This window comes from Mauremys mutica, chromosome 6, assembly GCF_020497125.1.
Source record: "Mauremys mutica isolate MM-2020 ecotype Southern chromosome 6, ASM2049712v1, whole genome shotgun sequence".
In the NCBI taxonomy this organism is placed as follows: domain Eukaryota; kingdom Metazoa; phylum Chordata; order Testudines; family Geoemydidae; genus Mauremys; species Mauremys mutica.
The window spans coordinates 46,350,219-46,369,665 of record NC_059077.1 but is presented as its reverse complement, the minus strand read 5'-3'; the positions used below and the strand labels follow the sequence as shown (position 1 = coordinate 46,369,665).

General features: G+C 44.7%; 1 protein-coding gene across 1 annotated transcript; it reads right to left on the bottom strand.

Annotated features, from left to right (window-relative positions):
• Positions 1–17,178: 17,178 nt before the first annotated feature.
• On the bottom strand, positions 17,179–18,898 carry FOXD1 (forkhead box D1). Its single transcript, XM_045022234.1, has one exon. The coding sequence runs from the start codon at positions 18,700–18,702 to the stop codon at positions 17,542–17,544; it is 1,161 nt and encodes a 386-aa protein (XP_044878169.1). The 5' UTR covers positions 18,703–18,898; the 3' UTR covers positions 17,179–17,541.
• Between the last annotated feature and the right edge of the window lie 549 nt (positions 18,899–19,447).

Genomic DNA, 19,447 nt, shown 5'->3' with positions numbered 1-19,447 from the left:
AAAGGAAGCATGATAGTCCAATGGCTGGAAACCTATATCATTGTCTTGATCCTGTAGCCCTTACTCAAACTCCCATTGATATCTATGTGCAGTACCCGGCCCTTTACTTCAACAGTGAATTTGAGATGTGAAATCCACAAAAGCCAGGAAATTAGTTATCCCTAACCCATGGCTCGATCCTGGTCATCTTTCTATGCAAAGCAGACAGAAAACCACCTGAACCAACCATCTGAGGAATCCCGTGGTGGCGTAGTGTGGACATGGGGGTGTGACCAGTGTGGGAGAGGGGCTAGGGTGCTTGGTTCGGGGCTGTTGAGGTTCTTCTAAACTGCTGTGTATCCTAGTGTATATTAATTACAAGTCGCTCCTCAGCTGTTACTTATCAGTAGCTCTTCTCTGCAATGAAATGCACAGTTGGTGGGGTTTTTTCCTTGTTGAATAAAGTGGATCTTTTGATCACGTTTACAAGATGCAGCGGTCCGGTCCATTGCAAGTCTGGCAGGGGGCAAAGGTGGCTGGTGACTGCCAGATCCTTGGAATGGGTTAGTACAGGAAAGGGATAGTACTGATTTGGTCTAAATTATACCTTTTGTATTGTAATTTCACTTTAATTAGCGGAGTTCCCAACTTTGTCTAGCATTTGGTTAAAAAAAATTTCCACCGGTGCTAACAAGGAAGACTGACTAGTAACACCCACAAGGAAAACAATCTAAAAGCATGTAGAAAACTTAGACAAACATTTCAACCACCTGCTGATTGAGACTGGCTACCAAGCCTTCAGCTGCGAAGACCCTGGATCTGGGAAGGGCGCATCCTAAGCCATTGATCTACTTGTTTTTAGAACTGTAAAGGTCATCAGGCTCATAGCTTCGCGGGTACTGGCCCTAGGGAAATCCCTGAAGCTCTAAACTCAAGTAGACTCACAGCTGTAAGAAGATACCTCCTTCACCACCTGCTGTCCCCGAATCTACAGGTTTAGCAGCCGGTTCCAAATGGCCCTGCAATGGCCCCACACCAGCGATTTAGAAGAAAGGAGCACAAGATTTAACTGAGCTGGAGATATAATTACTTGCAGCTATGCACAAATAGTTACTCTACATACGCAAACTTCAGAGCCCTCTTCAGACGTGGCTGTATAAGGGCATTTACTGTTGGCAGGAGAGTCAGGGGAAGCAGTGCTAAACTCTAAAGGGACAAATCAACAAATCTCGCTTATCTGCCGCACTCAGGTAATCCCACTAGAATCAACAGGACCAACTGCACAAGAAGAGGGAACAGGATTTGGTCCCAAAAGATTGTAAAAACCACCAGCTCAGCTCCCATAATGTATTCATCCATGACACTTATGTATTCACTGTCTATTTATTTTGGTTTGTTTTACTAGTTGCTTTGCGATTTTTAAAACAGCAGCCCAAATGAACAAGATGAAAAGTTATCCAGGTTCCTCAGCCCAGAGGAGAAGGTTCAGCACTGCCCAGCAGGATTAAAAGTTCCAGGCTGTGTAGACAGTATACAAATATGTTGGATAATACTTGGGGCCAGATAGTGACCTCAGTCCAAGAGAACTCCCACTGACATAGATGAGAGTTGTGCACACAGATCTAGGGCATGCAGTATGGGGCCCCGCCCCTTAGAGAGTTCTCTCAAGGTCTTTACTCTCTTCTGCACCTTCCCCCTCCTCTTCAATTTACAGAAACAAAATAGGATAAGAAGCATGTTTCCTGCCTTTGACATAAACTGAAAATATTGTGAATGGCCAGTGTTATCTCCAAGTGTCTACTGTGAGCAAATCAACAGCAACCACTTACAGCTTGAAGTTATTTGGTAATACATATTTTTTGATGCTTTTGAGGTTATGATGCTCATTTTCATACTTTCTCTTCTGTTTCACACGTCTGCCCGAAGAAGGTGTAAAGAGGAGGAGCAAACGATTCTATATGAACTTTGCTGGATCCCAGAAAGAGGCGTGCTCCGACTTCTTGTATTGGTCTGCTCTTCCAGAAAACAACTATCCATTTTTAACATTCACATGCAAAAAGCATAACATGTAAACAACAAAAGTGTCCTCTTAGGGTAGGAACAATTGATGGATTAATCATATTCTTCGTCATTCTTTGGCCCTGAGTAAAAGTCTCCGAAAGACAAAAAATCATTGGAAAACACTGACTCGCATTCTCTAAGTATCTGGTCTGCGGCCAGTCCAGAAAAAGAGTGCCTGAGCTTTCATGATGGACGCTAGTGGTCACTAGTAGGAGAAGCACCGATTGCACCGTACATCTTTCCCTCCTTACAGCTGACCAGAGTCACCTCTAAAGGCCCTGCAGACTCATGGTATTTATCAAATAAAAACACCTCCGTGGTCACTCCTTTTTTTAGAAAGATGGGACTAATGTCCCGTCTTTCCTTTATCAGAACTGGTGTTGTATCTGTTAAAATTCGAATAGAACATTCCACAGCGATACTGACCCTCCTCTGGTCTAGCCCCGTGTAAATCGGGGGTGTGGGAGGCAGGACTGCATTCAATACCATGGAGTTAAAAAGGCTTAAAACTGGCACGAGAGAAAAATAAGGCCTAACTTATTACATGTTCTATTAGCATTTTACATGGATAGCGCCAGTATGGTGTTCAGGACCATATGCTTTTTTCCTTCAGGATTCACCACAGATTAATTCTTGATCATAAATGCATTTAATTGTGCCTACTCTCAGCCTCTTGCGGAGCCAAACTGGAACACAGGAGCTGAACTCCCTTGAGTTTTTGCAGAAGTCAAGATCTAGTTACAGATCCAAACTTTGTATCTGAGGCATGTCTCCCATTATCACAGGATACCTAATATTATATATACACACACACACATACATACACACACGGACTATTCTATTTTACTTGTTTAAGGAAACGCTTTTCTCATGGCTTCCGGTAGAAAAGAGAACCGTACTGGCCAGTTACTTTAGCTAGTTTCTCCTCTGTAGCCATCACACTGCAGCGAAGAGTTAACGGAATGATTATATTACACTCAGCGTGGCAGGTCCTGCACCTTTTTACAGGCCAGAAGACTTTAGGCACTTGACCAGCCCTATTGCCTTCACTGAGACAAGAGTAAGGATTACGCACATGTGCAGATTCTGTCCTGACATTATTAACTCCTGCAGGGGATAGGGACGGGGGAGAGCCCACACAAGAAGGGGAAAGTTATCCTGGAAACCGCACAGAGTTCCAGATACTACAACCCCTCTGCTGGGAGAAGCAGGAGAAGACAGGGAATGAATGCACCCCCTGAAATGTTGAGATCTGAAGGCAAACCCCATGTTTCTTGGTGTAGCCTTGAGGAGTGAATTATCCTTCATAAAACTCTCCTTGCCTTCCCCTCCCGCTGGCAGCATAACCGTCTAAGGAACTGCCCATCCATAACTTGCCCGTGAGCCGCCTCTCCGAAGGCGATGAGTAATAAAAGACAGCGAGTGGGAGTTAATACCGAACCCGCCAGAGGCAGTGTCTCCCACTGCCATTTCCGTGTGTGCCGCAGACCAGACTTCCTTCACTCTGCAGCTGGCCACAGCCAGCCTGGAGTGGGGGCCATTCGCAGGGGACTCTGCCACCTAGGCGGGGACGGGGCAGGTTCTACACTGGTTCCATTCCCTTCCTTCTCACAAGTTTGGGACCATCCACCACTATAGTGGGATTTCCACAACTTTCCTCTCCTTTGTGATCAAAAACCAGATTCTTCCCGGCTGTCCTCTAGCAAAACACCCCTTGATTATATTGGGAGCAGATTTGGCCCCGAATGCTTCCCCCCTCTGCCAATGTTTAATGTGGGGATTGGGATTTAACAGGTTTAAGTAATGAGCGGTATGAATCCACCCAATAATGCATATTTGTAAAACTTCTCCCAAGTCTACTAACCTAGCGTGCATTGGAAATATAATCTATCTGGGGGTGGGATCGTGGTAGACCTGCTGGCTTCAATCCTCACCTCCGTGCCGTCTCGTGCTGGGAGTGCTCTGTGCTGTAACATTAAGAATGGGGTAAAGGAGGGTATAAAGAGAGAGCCCACATATTAATTCTGGAGGCAAACATGATGCCCTATGTTGTCAGCTCTGAATGTGCTGGGATAAGGCTGGACCGGTAGAAATTCCAGTCCTGCCATTGGCGGCAGCGGAGTAAGTGCCATTTCCCAGTGTAACTCTCCGACAAATTAAACAGCTTGGAGAATTATCAGCCATTCGGCTTCATTTCCCAAATGAGGACAATCTTCAAAAACAGCTGTGCATGCCCACTTCCTTGCTGCGCAAACACACTGGAGTCTCAGCGGCCTGTCAGACGCAGGGGAATGTAACTCTTCAAATGAGCTCTAATTTGTTGATTGACTTTTGGGGGGTCGTCTCTTGCCAAGTAATAAGTGAGAGCTTTTTTTCAAGGCACTTTGGTCATATCAAGCCAGTAAGTTAAAGCATCTGTGCGCAGCAGGCTAAAGTTAATGAAGAGACGGTGGAGGGTTTTTTAATTTTATTTGGTTATATTATCTCAATGTCGCTGTTCTATGCTTGGAAGGATGATGGCAGCAGAAGTGTTTAGAAGATAGAATGATCTGTCTCCGTTGGCTCTGAAGAGCAGTAAGAAAAGCCCAGGACTAACCCGAAACCCCTGGCTTGAAATCCGGTAGTTGGTTATGAGTGGATTTCCTTGGGTCAGGGTGACATTGTAAAGTTCGCACTTACTCTACGTGAGGAGAGCCATATCTAGAATTATGGTGAAAATAACCAGGGGTAGTTATGGGAGTCCTGCCTGGGCTAAAGATTAGGGGTAAGAACACATTAGTTTACTAAAAGAGAGGAAAAGGGGCGGAGGGAGGGATGAAAATGATGCATAACACACCCCAGGGGAAAAAAGCTTAGAAAGACATTTATGTCATAGGGCTGTGAATGTGCACTAACTCTAATAAATCAGTTCTCCTGTACTTATATTAAGAGATTTATCTTTCAAAAAAAGCTCCCAGTAAAAACATAAGGTAATGAACATATCCTGTTATATACTAATGTCAACTAATAAAACTAAAAGCAAAATGTACATATCTTTTTATTCCAGAGTATCTAACGACGGCAGGAGAGGGAAGTTGGATTTGTAATTAAGTCTTCAATTTAAAATCCATTTCTCAGAACCATTCGGGAGAACGGTGTCAGAAACGGAAAGTGATTGTCCCCGCTAGTTCAATACTGGTTTAGCCATCGGAGGAAGAACTTCACCGTTTAAGACTTCCAGCAGCCCACACGGGAGGGGAGGCAGAGCCGCGACTAATCAATGGGCTGCGCGAAGCGCGGTCTTTGTGCCCCTTGTGCTTTCTGCGGGATGGGTTTCGGGACAGCGGGACAGAGGGGAGGTGCGTCGTGCTAATGATCACACAGGCTTTCCCCCGCTTCAGCTAGCACTGCCCGGGTTACTTTTATCCGAAGTACTGAGCCCCACCTGGTTTACTTTCAAGAGCACAGTGGGCGGTGATCCCGAGGCCTTTCTCTAGCGAGTAGCTCCATTTATTTTAGTGGGATTACTCGCTTGAAAAAGGGGCTACAGTTTCAAGACTGGTCCGGGGGATGGGTGGTTGGTTGTGAGACTAATCAGGCGTTTCACATGAAAAGAGCTTTCCAAATCGGAGAGCAAGAGCTTAGATGCACCTGAACTCTCATCTGGTCTTGGGTTTAGGTTTGCATCCTACGCAAAGATGGAGCAAGGCTTTCCAGCTGTGGAACAGAGTGTTCCGCGGGCGTAAGGTTTCCACTGGTTCTGCAGCAGTAATTCCTTTTAATGAAAAGGAGCCAGATGTAAAAAGAAATACCATCAGGTCACTGTTCTTAATTTTGTTAGGTTAGAACATGGAACTCAGCAAAAGCTGTTTAACTGAATGTCAGCCTATGCAGTCTGCAAAACTGCCTGTACCCAAACTGCAAACAGAGCCAAAGAGATCTACTGTAGGGGAAACGTGACCTCACAGCCTCGCCTCTGAAGCTGGCCTTACTGCTTCCAAACGGCTTTGTTTTAGACTGTTTTCGTGTTATCCTGTACAGGACGATGAGATAATATGTAGCAAGTTTTGTATGTAAAATTCATCGTTACTAGCAACAAAGTGGCTGGGCTAAATAGCTGATTTCAATTGCACTTGGAAACAATACATTTTTCTGTACATAAACGTGAAGTTTTTGAAACCTTAAGAAAGCAAAGCAGGAATAATTTTCCAGATATGATCTAACAGAAGGGCTACCAGTCTAAGAAACTGAGGCATGATTATTTTGACAGATAATTGATAAAACTGCTAATATTTCTAATAGACGTGAAACACACTGCAGTTAAGTAAAAATCCCGTTGTGACTAAATTAGCCTGACATGAAAAGTTAAACGGGGAACGCTGTCATCTGACGTCGCTCTTTTTCTGTCAAATACCGACACAGTCATCGCATACTGGCCTTGGCAAGGGAGGCGAGAGCTTTTGGAAGAAAAATCGAATCTCGCGGTTCCCCTGCTTGGTGCAGTACTCTCCAAGCTGGCGTGGATGGGAGCGGGGAATACCTTAACAACGTGAATCCTTGCCGTGCGGTCCTGTTGCTGAGTGGGAGCTACTCTTTTAAAAACATTCTGACGAAGACTTTGAAGTGGCGCTCAGCACATCCGGGACCACCGAAGCGCCCAAGGGGGCGGCCGATGCCCTGCGGAGAAAGCTCTTAGCCAGCCGCAAAGAAGGGGCGAAAAGCTGGGGGTTCCTGGAGCCTGCCTTTGTATACAGTAAACGGAGAGCTTGACATCACCAGGCTGCGGCCCGCTGACATCTTTCTCCTGGGTTTTTAGGCCTGCTTTCTCTTTTAAAACAACTCATTCCAGCGCTAGGGAAAGGCAGAAGCCGGAGCGGAAGGAGTTTCTTTTGAGTGATCAGGACGATCTATCCAGGCCCTCTAATTAGAGAGGGATCCAGGGGGGCATTAGTTTCCAAACATTTTAATCGAGCCCTAAGCAGGGCTCTTTTCAATGGCAGGGGATAAACGTAGCAACTGTTACAGTCCCACTGAATAGCTGCCTCCCATGGTGGGAATTCAGGGTTCTTTTCACTACCCCCACGCAGTTTAGTCCATGGGCCCAGCAACCCTCCACAGATCTTCTAATTAGTCTAATTAGAAAGGTGGATTGATCGATGTACGGAAGACAGAATTGAGTTAGGAAGATGCCAATCTGTACTTGGGAGCTGTTTATTCTCTGTGAAAAGAAGGTCGTAGAGTCTGACATGGTGGCAAGGGATTCAGGATGTGCCCAGGGATAGATAATGAAGCTGGCGAAGAAAAAAACTCTCCTGAACTTTATTTGGGTTGCAAAAAAAATGAGAAACTGCCCTTGTTTCTTTCCCCAGATAAGTGTGTTTTCCAAACTAAGCTCTCCGCCCCCAGTTGTTACCTTCGTGAGAGGTGGCTAAATTCCAGTATTATTCTTTTATGGCGAGCAGCCGAATCTACTTGCAAGACACCGACTCCCTTAAAAAGTAGTCAGCCATCAAACCCTCAAGAAAATCTACCCTGAAACGCAACCTACCTCCCCTTTCTGTAGAATACCTCCTGAAAGGAGGAGTCAAAATTATAAACTTCCCGTACGTCACGTGCCATCAAAACACAATAGAGAACTCGTGTTAACACCTGCATTTGTTCAATAAATGCTCCCTGTGCCGAAGGAGATGCTCTCCCCTCAATTACTGACAAAGCAGTGACATTGTACTATTAAAATACCTACTAAAATAAACACAAAGTTGGTGCGAAGTGGCCTTGGTGTAAAGGTTTATATCTGTGCCGCAGTTTACCAATTACAATCAGGAAAAGTCTATGTATTTTACTAATTTATCCGAGTCCCAAAACGAAGATATTTGTTACATTTGAAGAAGTCGCTGGGCCCGATCCTGCCGTCTCAGTTTCAACGAGGACCGCAGGATCGGGTCCGCCAGGCCTTTTCCACACTTATGATCGCTGTTGGTAGATTAGGAATTTATGGTTAAATAGTCCGGTGTCTATGAATTAGGATTTTGCGCTGTGTAATAGGAGCCTCCCTTCCAACTAAAGGTAGAACTCTATGCAAGAAGAAAGTGTCCTGGGCTTTGTAAGAGAGATCGAAAGCGGGATTTAGTTTCCAGTTCCTTGTTCGGTTCTGTTATGGACATAGGAAGATACCCTGTGTAATATGTAAGGGCTTTTTCATGGCTGACTATATTGCATTTCTACAAGAGCTGATTGATATGATTTCCTGCTGCTGCAGCCTACCAAAGGCTGGGAGAATGAAAGATGAGGCTCTGGCTGACGTTCTGCGCATTCCAGCACATATTCTTGCTGCAGAGAGGAAGAAGGTACTGAAGGGAAACTGCGCGGGTGGTTTTGGGAACACTGAACCTTTAATTGGGCTATAAATCAGCCAAAGAAGTGTGGGGTAGTGTGTGCAGGTGTAAAAACAGAGGGAAAGTCTGCCAATCAGCAAACGCATCAGGGCAAGTCACAACTCCCTCCGAACTGTCACCCTGATAACTCAACTGACAGCAGAATAAACACTGGAGAATTAGAGAAAGGAAGGGACTCGGGATCTGAACACATCCTGCGCATAAACAGCAGCAAACTTGAGCCTTGAGTTTGAATGAGGGGGGTAGCTCGGCTTTTGCAAATGGCATGCAAAAGTGGGTCGGGAATTCCTCCCTCCACTGAACTCCTCTCCAGGCACAACCCCGCTTCCAGCTGCACTGAAACCGCCTGGTAAGGATTACAACATAGAAATGTAACCAAGTGCTCCCAATGCCAGGGCCACAAACGGATGCAAACCCCTTCCGTGCCTATGGGAGAGAGAGTGCGGCGAATTTCCGTTTCCTTTCGCATGAACCAGATTATAAAATGCCCAAGCGTGTAAAAGATCTGTTATCACACACCCCCTTTTCTGCATCATGTCAGCACAAGACCGCACAAGACACAAATCACAGGGAAACACCCGGTTTTTCCTTTCAGCGGCGCTGATTTTTAGAAGCGCCACTCATTCTCCGCCAGATTGAGATTACAAACAAAATTGCCAACGATTTGAAATTAAATACTCTGCTCAGGAGCAGAACCCTGTCAAGCCTCCATCAAGCCGTTGGCAAAAGCCGTGAAGGGATTCGCAGACAAAGGAAAACAATAGAAGTCTAGTTAGATCATTTTTCTGGACATTGTTTACGGTCTGGAAGGGATCAATCGTTTCAGAATGTTACCAGTAAAAATGATCCTGTATGGAATGCAACTAATCCTCTTAGGTTCCTGTCAACTGCTTCCACACAAGGAATCCGATTTTTCAAATCAACGATCCAGAACTCAATTGGTGAAGAATTTAGTTTGCACGAGCAAACTACAGGAATCAGCCTGCAACTCCAAACGTTCTGCTTCTTCCCCCTCCACCCTGTATGTGAGGATCCCAGGAGGGTCTGCAACAATTTGGCACAATGCATACGATCCCCCCGCAAAGCTGACTTTCTTTTTACTTATTCTCAATGAAAACGAGAGAAGTAAAAGACAGGCACGAGGCTGTAAACAGATCCATAAATCCAACTCCTCCTTAGTACAGTCCAGAATCCAAGAACTAGCCCGGGACATCAGCAACTGTTGTATTTCAAAGGATGAAGGGGGAGTCCGGTACATTTGTCTCCTGTTGGGGCGCGCTCGCCATTAAGAGCAGTAAACGTGGCTCTGGCACGACTGGATTATTTGCAACAGCACCACAAAAGTATCACGATTAAAAGTCTTGTAGTCAAGCAAAATGTCAATATCTGTATTACCTTCCTTACTATGTTATTTAACTGAAACACTTCTACTTCTTTCTCTATCAATTATCAGAACAAGCAGGGTTTTTTATTAGTCATTCTTAAACTCTTTGAGGCTTCACATTTTAGATCTCTCTCACACACAGACACGCACATACATACACACCTATCCCTAAAACTAGGAGTTATATGCTGCCAGCGATTTTTACCAGTGAAGAATGTTCTAGGCCAAACTTAAGCGATTTAAATCACTTCTCTTCTCCCCTTCTTCCTTTTGTGTGCCAGAGATCTTTGGGATTCAAAATCTGAAGAAAGCAAAATAATCTATTATTGTTATTAAAGCAGTTTGTTAATTAAAAGACGTTCCAGACCATTCACTCCTAATGTCAGCAAACGTTGAGTGCTCTAGACAATTTGTGTCACTCGGAGGAGCTGCTTCTATGCAGGTACAAGGCAGGTGACATTCGCTTGAGTTCCCCTGAGATACAGCCGTGTACTTTGGTGTTTGTTTATAGAGAAACCAGATAAGACCGAAGTATCCTGAACACAATGCACAAAAGTATTTTCCAGTCCAACACCCCAAACCACCTACTCAATTCTGTCTAAATTCTATAGCGCAACTTGTGGTACTTACTGACAGAGAACAGCTCAGCAAACTGTATCAGACTGAGGAGGGGGATGTTGGGCTCTTAATATACTTAGATTTTATTTCAAATTAAAATTTCTTCCGGGCAGTCGGGTTGTTTTAAACACATATGCAAAATGCCTCTCCTAAGGGTCATACACATCAAAAAGTTATCGGGATTCTATGTTTGTGACTCTTTAAAAGGAGTTAAGCAAATGTTGCTCTTGAATGACGCAGATTAGGTTGCTTGTGCTGGAGACTGAAAGTTTATCTAGTTTGTTGTCGGCTTGTCAGAACGTTCCTCTGAAAAATACGTCCGGATCAGAAAAAAATTGCAAGTATCGTCCTATTAAATACATTATCACAGAGGCAGGCGAGCAATTTTTTTAAATCAAGAAAACAGCCTCAGTATTTTAAGGTGAGTCATGTGCTGAAAGTGATCTAAAGAAGTTAAATTTCCAGGAAAATGACTCCTTTTGGCCTCGCCGACAAAGCTTTGGGGCATTGTGTTGTTTTGTTTTACTGTAATCAGTCACTAGTGAAGAGATGGAGCGGTACAGCGGAGACTTCACAATGTTAGGTATATTACATTGACATTCACTATCTTCTAACAACCCCAAAGCGGTGTCCTATGGTAAAGTTAGAGGAAGGAATAAATCCTAGATTTAACAATGAGGATTATTTTACATAGGCAATAGTTCTTGTTGCCCAATAGTACTGAAGCAGATAAATCATCTAGGGAACTTGTAGTCTCGTCATATACATATGGATGAGAAAACTATTAGCTTCATGTTGTGCTTGCTAAATATATTCGTCAGAGCTATGGGTCTTACTTTTAAAAGATTATAGATATATGTGTATTATTTAACATAATCTAATCTAATCCACCTGTAGAAACACATACATACATAATATAACTGGAAAAGAAATGTCCACTGTTCTTTCATAAAATATTTTTGTTGAGTGGACATTTCTTCCCCAATCTTATTCAACAAAATTTCTGAGATACACACATATATTTGCAAAAATACCCTCAGACTTAATCATAGACAATTCTTTCCCAGTTTCATCCAAAGAATTAATGCAATTTAAATATCTATTTATCTCTTCGCTTCCAATTTAAATTGTGTGCTTTATCATCTAAATACAAGGCCCCGCAGAGGCCTGCCCTTTGTTTTGCTCCGTCAGTGAAAGGAAACTTTAGAATCAGTGCAGTGTGTCTTTCCTGATTTGGAGGAAGGACAAGTTTAATTGTTTTGATAAAAATACTTTCCCTCTGAATTCAGTTCCCTGATGTCATTTATGGAATTGACTAGACACTGCATCTAAAAACAATTCTTCTGTGTAATCCAGTTCATAATTAACACTGCTTTCTTGGCACCCACAAACTGTACTCCGTGGCCTAAATCAACTGTCTCTTTTCAAAGCCCAGAAGAAAAGACCATGTGAACTGCAAGAAATACTCCACCAACGTCTTTGTGAGAGCTAGAACCTTTCCATATTTGTAAACATGTGGCCTCATTTCCAGAGGTGCTGAGAACCAGCAGTGCCCTCAGGCACTGAAAACCAGGTCAAATTTTCATCCAAGTGTCAAGCAAATATATTGCATTGAAAAGCGTCCCCGCGCCTTCCTTAGAGACTATTCACGATGGGAATAGTGGATTTAAGGTGTGTGACACTTTCATGGTCCCCCCACACCCGGTAATTACCGATTGGGCCATCCCTGGAGTATATATACTCCCTCTTTCACCCGCTTCATATCCAGACAGGCAATACTGACAGCTCCTATCCCTTTCAGCTCAGAAGCGCAATGTGTGTTACAACGAGCATATCTAGAAAACGTCTCCAGGGACACTGCAGCGACTAACGGTCCCCACTTTGCACCCACAGAACAGGCTCGCGCTCTGGCTCCCTCTTCCCCAGCCAACAGAATTCCGCTCCCTCCCCGGGACAGCCTTCCCCAGCGCCCTGGCCACACGGCTCTCAGAGTCCACTTGCCTGCTCGCCGCAGACCCTCGGAATGGCGAAGCGGGGCCGCTTCCTGGTGCAGCTGGTCAAATGTTCTAGCAGGAGAAAGACTTGCCGAAGTGTGCACCTCAAATAATCTGCAGCTGGGGATGGGCACAGGTGGGGAATTCCCGCGGGAAGGTATAACAGCTGCTCGGGAAATATATACACACAACAAAGGATGGAGCAAAGTAATCAGTTCAATAAACCTATGACTGTGAAATATAGTACTATTGTACCGGAGAACAATATTAACAAACGATTTGCAAATCTGTGGCTCCCAGCGGGCATGCCTCTGTCTCATAAAATAAATCGGAACATAGTAATCATTAGGACTCCCATGCAGATGGCTCTCTGGTTTTATCACAGCAGCACGGATTCAAAATGAGTAAGTGTTCCAGGTTTTCAGTGAAATATCCATTTAAGGTGATTGGAGGACAATCAGCCGGGAAATAGGATGTTAGGAGAAGAATGCAGCTGTTTGTGGCGCTGAAAGTGATTTGTATTTGCACACAAACAGAAAGAACTACAGAGTAGAGCAGAAAAGCAGGTAAACAGCAACACGCAGTTCTGGGGCAGGGAAGGGGATATCAACAATGGTTTAAAAGTCAGTTTGTTTGCAAGAAAAAATTAGCATGTGTTATTATAGAATATAATACCAAGATTACACTTACCTGCTGCAGATCTGGAAAGCTTCCGAACAGATGAAACTTCCTCGATACGAGAAATAAAAATCTGCATAATTGGTACAACCTCTTTCGAAATTAAAAGGGAAGCCGACGAAACTTTGTATGAGCTGGGAGAGACATGCTGTTAAGAATACTAGGAAAATTGATTTGGTTATGATAGTATAAACCCTGAAAAGCAGGGTTATGGTCACAATTTCCATTATTTCTGTCAAATTCAATATTATCGGAGACTACTCAGGTACTTACTGTGACTAATGAAGGAAAATATTACATACAGTGTATTGTCTATCGTTCATACCTGAGGCCATTAAAGCGCACACATTTTCCAACAGATCCACAGGCCTCAGTCTTAGTGAGAATAACTGCAAGCTACTTCTTGTGCTTAATAGTCTTTGGACTAATGAACCACACCAGGCTGAAATAGATCTGGGAACAGGTGGAAACAGTTTTCCTGTGCAGACAGCCAGGACAATTCTGACACTCAATACTTGAAATAACACTACATAGAAATGGCCTGAATCATCATCAGCAGCAAATCTACTTCCCCAGGCAGTAACAGAAGCAGCTCCTGACTCAAACTCAACCCTCAGCCAAGCAGAGAACTCAGAGATATGGGACTAAGGAGGGAGAGATCCAGAAAAGACAGATCCAGTTATTCCGCAGGAAGATTTTTTTTTAAATAGCAGAAACAAGTGCATTCTCAAAATAATAGCCACCCTATCTCTGGACAATATTATAAAGGAGGCAACCTATAAAAAAGAAAGCCAAGAGTATAATGACCTTCGCTTTTCTTTCTTTCTTTCTTTCTTTCTTTCTTGTTCGTTGACACTAACGCTAACAGCAAAACTATCACAACTTTCAGTTACATCAGCAGAACCTTTGGGTGTAATAGAACCATTGGTAAGGCAGGAAATACGCAGATATGCCAACTACTCAGGTTTGAAATTGGGGAACAGTTTGGTTTCTTAAAGGAGGAGTGGGGAAGGACTCAACATTTTGTTTTATGTCTGAGAGAAATGGTATATAATCTGGTCGAGAAGAATTAAAAATAAATAAATTATCCAATAGAAACAAAGCAATACGTGGAAGGAAACATTTCTGGAAAGAGGCACCGTGTGTGGTATAAAAAGCGATTGAACACATAAGGGCTGCATTAAATTCCCAATAGATAACATTTGGCTAAATCTATCCCTAAATTAAAACGCTGCATAATAGCACCATAAACTAAAAAGTTTCTTTTTGTGTGGTCCTTCTGGAGGAACTGCTTGAAACATTAGCCCCCATATAGAGCAATCCCCGCCCAGTTCAGCTCCAGTAATTCGTCTCTCAGCCCTACGGGGATATGAGGAGGAAAAGAGCAGGGTTAATGAACCCACACTTTGTAGCTGGGAGGAGGAGGAGGAGGCGACACCATCATGTTTGTCTCCCCACCAGTTTGTTTATTAGAGGCCAGCCTATTTAGGAAGAATGGCTCCACTGGGCTCCATCCCTGCAAACACTACAAATGTCCTTCTGTTTGCCTTCAAAGAAAAGGGGACACTGCGCTACATTTGCATGCGAATGGGGACCCCTGGCTCAGAGATGTTGTTAGCCCCATCAAAGGCTTTAGGGCTGGCCGGTCGGCCGGCCTTTGTTACAGCACCTGCTCTGGCAGAGCAGCCTGGACACTAGCTGCTCAGTGCAGCGGGCACAGGGGCGCTGGGTCCTGAGCGCTCTGCGGAGCCCATGGCTGTTCGGAGAAGCACAAGACACAACAGCTAAAGAAGTTAGGTCTTGCCGGTGGAGTCAGACTAAACAGCCACATTTGTCCCCAAATTAGCGATGGGAAGTCATTTCAACTCTAGCTGCCAGCGACTAATGATCGTGTCTTTCAGTTTCCAAATGGAGGCCTCTGCCCAAATTCGAGGGAAACCACTGACATGAAATATACAAGAAGTCCTTAATATACCTTTACTCGTGAAAGGTACCCAAGGGGAAAGTAACACGCAGGCACACACACACCTGCGTGTGTGGACACAGCCTTATGGACATGTAACATGGCTTTCTTCCTGGGTTTGGTTGTTATAAAGCTAAAAGAAACAAGTAATGGGAAGTGGACCGCCTGAAGCTACTTTCCCTGTTGCACCGATAAAGGGTGAAGATTTACAAGTTCTGTATCTAAAAGCACAGTCTTGCTAGCAAGAAGAATAAAAGCATGAATACTATTCGGTGTGTTTGACAACTCTATTTAGTATTAATAGATATAGACCTGTTTTCCCACTACAAACTTCCACTGATTAATTTTAAATCTTAACTCCTATGGATAACATTTTTAAAATTGGCTATCTACTGTTAGGCTACTAAATCCATTTTTAGACACCTAAATAAAAGTAGCATGATTTCCAAATGTGCTGAGAACTTGCAGTTCCCATTGGGAGCTTACTAGTCACCCACGTTTGAATATGTTGGCCTATATTTTTAGAGGGCTGCTACGAATAGTTTAATTCATAATTAAACTATGAGTTTAAGGATACTGGCCAGCTAATTTAAACTCTATTAGTACAGTGTTTGCGAGATTTAACACATATTTACTCGAAGTGCAATATATTACTCCATCAACAAATATGTCTTGCAATAGTTGACTTTAAACGTTTCTGAAAAATGTAGACCTATTTCTTCTTCAGGAACTTTTATAAACCCGTATTTAATAGGTCATTTGTGAATAATAATGAAGTAAAATATTTTTCCAATCTTCTTACAAGGACAAATATATGATGCCTTTGAGATTTTTCTCTTATTCTAAAAATTAAATGTGACTGTACACATTGTTGTTCTCAGGCGACCCAAAGCGGCCCTTCATCTATATGCTGCAAATAGAACTCAGCGGACACCAGACGTCCAGTCATTCTGCGTATTAAAAACAATTTTAACACCGCATTGCTACAAAGGAAATACGAAATCATTATTTAGCTATTCACGAGACCACAGGCCACCAGCATTCTGTAAACTGACGAAAAAAAACCCCTTGAAATGTGAAAGCATATAACTGAAAAAAACTTCCGTTTTTCAGGAAATCAGGATACTTTGTTAAATAAAATTACAGTGGCTACCTTTTAAACCGAACTCTCTGATTTGGAATCCATATGTTTGTACTTCATAATATTTCATTCAGTCACAGGCCCATTTTTTACAAATGTGTTTTTCAAATTCAGACTTTGAGTGTCTCCATTTTTATCTAAATCTGATATGATAATAACTGCGTATATTTTGTATACTTATATATTCATATTTAAATGTCTTGAATATTTAATAAATGGTTTCGACAGAAAAATACTATATATTTAAATGTACCTTTTGTACTCTCTCTCTATAGAAAAGTAGCTGAAAGTGCTCGTATTGTCTTTACATCAACCTAAAAGTATAAGGGGAAAATTCCCCATAAGAGCTGTTTATATAGAATTTATTTTTCTTTTCCTTCATACCGTTTGAAAACTAAACTGATGTAGTTATGATTTAAAACACACCCAAAAGTATTAAAATAGTCTACATTTATTGACCCAAATACAAATAGTTTTAGTTTTAGAGCACTGTAATTTGCAGGAAGTGGATATCTTCCAACAACAAATAGATTTACTTACTCCTCCCCCCATTTATATTTTTACTTTGTATTACCTGTTATAGCTGACAATGGCTAGACTGTGAAGATCATATTCTGATTTTCTTCTTGGTCAAATCCTTTTATAAATAACTATTTGCTGTAAAGTATCCTGGTTACTGTTGTATTAACTTTTCTATTATTCTACTAATCGCAAATCAGAACTCTCACTCTATACGGGGTGGGGAGTGCTAAGGAGGGGAACATTCAAAGCCAATTGTATGGGTGGGACTTTTTTGGAAATTAAAAAATTTATTTTTGAAAATGTGTAAAAAAATGTACATTAGAATAGTACAATAATACTTGCCAGTAATTTTAACAACATTCTTTGTAAAGAATACGCATAAAGTACAAAATAAAAACTCCACATGTCTATTATAATACAAAACACAGGTTAAAATAAGAAAGGATAATCTTGACTTTCTTCGGTGTAAACATGTTAATTTCCTTTTATAAAAGTACATGAGACAAGTGTACTAAAATGAAAAAGTATTGCTTTATTGTCCTCCCTCACGACCTTTCATTTCTCTTGTACATTATTGTTTTTGAATTCCTGGACCTGAGAATCTCCGAACTTCAATGGTTTAGAGATTTTTTTTAAAGGAATAAGATATAACTTTCCAACAACAAAAGTTTCTGCCTATGCAGCATATAGAATTGGCTTTGCATAAATATAGGTACCGAACAACAAAGTGGTAGGACACAAATCGGCTGCATAAAATGTCCGTTTCAATTCGTGAAGGTGAAAAAAAGATAGACCCCGAATCCTACCTTCTGAAAGACTTTAAATCGTTAACAGTTTGAAATCCTAGCAGTAAAGTTCTCGACATTGGACAAGGCTGTCCCTTGGTGCAGTGCCCCTAAGGCCGCGGCGGCAGAAGAAACGGAGGAAGAGGAAACCAGAGACCTGGCTAAGACGGGAACCACGGCAGACTGGGAGGCACAGCTGCTGCCAGCCCCCCCGATGATGCTCTCAATGGAGAAGGGGGACCGGGCCAGAGCCGAGCTGCTGGATTTGGCAGCGTGCAGAGAAGTCAGGGACGGGCTAAGCTGGGCCGGGTAGCTGAAGGTCCTGGCCAGCTCCGCCGCTGGCAGTAAGGAGGCTGGAGGAGCTGCCGGAGCAGCGGCAGGAGGCAAGACGGGGCCGGCGGCGCCCGGGGGCGGCTGCCGGGCCGGCGGGGAGTGGTGGTGAAAGGCAAAGAGGGCGGCGGAGTGGGGGTGGTAAGGCTGGAGCTGAATGCCATATCCACAGCTGTAGGGTCCGTAGCCGTAGGGCGCCGGCTGCTGCGGCGGCGGCGGCTGCTGCAGGAAGGTGCCGGGATCCACCCCGCGCAGCAGCAGCTCGGGCGCCGGCAGCGGCTGCCGCTTGAAGCGCTTCCTCCGGCGCAGGAAGCTGCCGTTGTCGAACATGTCGGCGGACTCCGGGTCCAGGGTCCAGTAGTTGCCCTTGCCCGGGTTGCCGGGCTCGCGGGGGATCTTGACGAAGCAGTCGTTGAGCGAGAGGTTGTGGCGGATGCTGTTCTGCCAGGCGGGGAACTTCTCCCGGTAGTAGGGGAAGCGGCCGCTGATGAACTCGCAGATCTCGCTGAGCGTCAGGCGCTTCTTGGGGCTCTGCAGGATGGCCATGGTGATGAGCGCGATGTAGGAGTAGGGCGGCTTCACCAGGCTGTTCTTGCTGGCCCCGCCGCCGCCCGCCGCCGCCTTGTAGGGGCGCTGGGAGGAGGCGGGGGAGCTGCCCGCGCCGCCGCACGCCGGGGACCTGGGCAGCGAGATGTCATCGGGGAGCTCCCCCACCTCCTCGTCGTCCTCCTCCTCCTCCTCTTCCTCCTCCTGGGCATAGGGGCGCCCGCCGCGCCGGGGCTCCTCGTCTTCCTCCTCGCCCTCGCCCACCACATCGATGTCGGTCTCTTCAGCCAGCCCCGAGGCATCGGACATCTCCGAGCTCAGAGTCATGGCTTGGCGGAGCGGCTCATCGGGGCCGGGGAGCCGTGCACGCTGGAGTCCCCCTGCTTTGCTCCAGGCGGCGAATCCGCTCAGACTCGGCCAGGATCCGCCGCCCTGGTGCGAACAAGCAACAAACACAGCAGCCAGCAGCAACCTCCGCCGAGCAGGCAGCGGGAAATCTCTCCCCCTTGGCTGCGCCCTGGAGTTGGTTCCTCTCTTTCTCCTCCTCGCAGGAGCCCCCGGACATTAATGGATCCAGGGGAGGAGGGAGAGCGATTAGTATTGGGGGGGGTGTGGGGGGAGAGTCTTGGGAAAGATCTTGAAAGGCTGGGGCTGAGTCCAAAAGAGGGCGGCCTTTCTTCTCTCCTTATAGCGAAAGGGGGCCCATCACATGGCTCCAAACGTCAGCGCCACAACTGGGGAAACATCTCAACGCATTCCTCCTTGGAGAAATCAAACCAGCACAGAGCAGGCAAAGTCCGGGGGCACGGGAGTGCGGGGGGAGGCACGACAAAATTACCCCCCCCCCCGCAGTCCTGATGCTTCCAAGAAACTCGACTGCTCGCACTGCTAAAGGTCAGGGTTGGGAAACTGAAATACGCAGCCCTTTCTGCTGCCTCTCCCAATATACAGTGTGCCACCCCATTGCAGTTCCTCCCCCCGCCCTCCGCTCCCCATGTGCCGCAACACCAAACTGCACTCTGTTGCTGGGGTTATTTTGAGTAGTCGCCGGAGAACACATTTGCTACCCAAA

Excerpts from the sequence above, each read along its gene's own strand:
- FOXD1 (XM_045022234.1), bottom strand. The coding sequence starts at position 18,702 with ATGACTCTGAGCTCGGAGATGTCCGATGCCTCGGGGCTGGCTGAAGAG.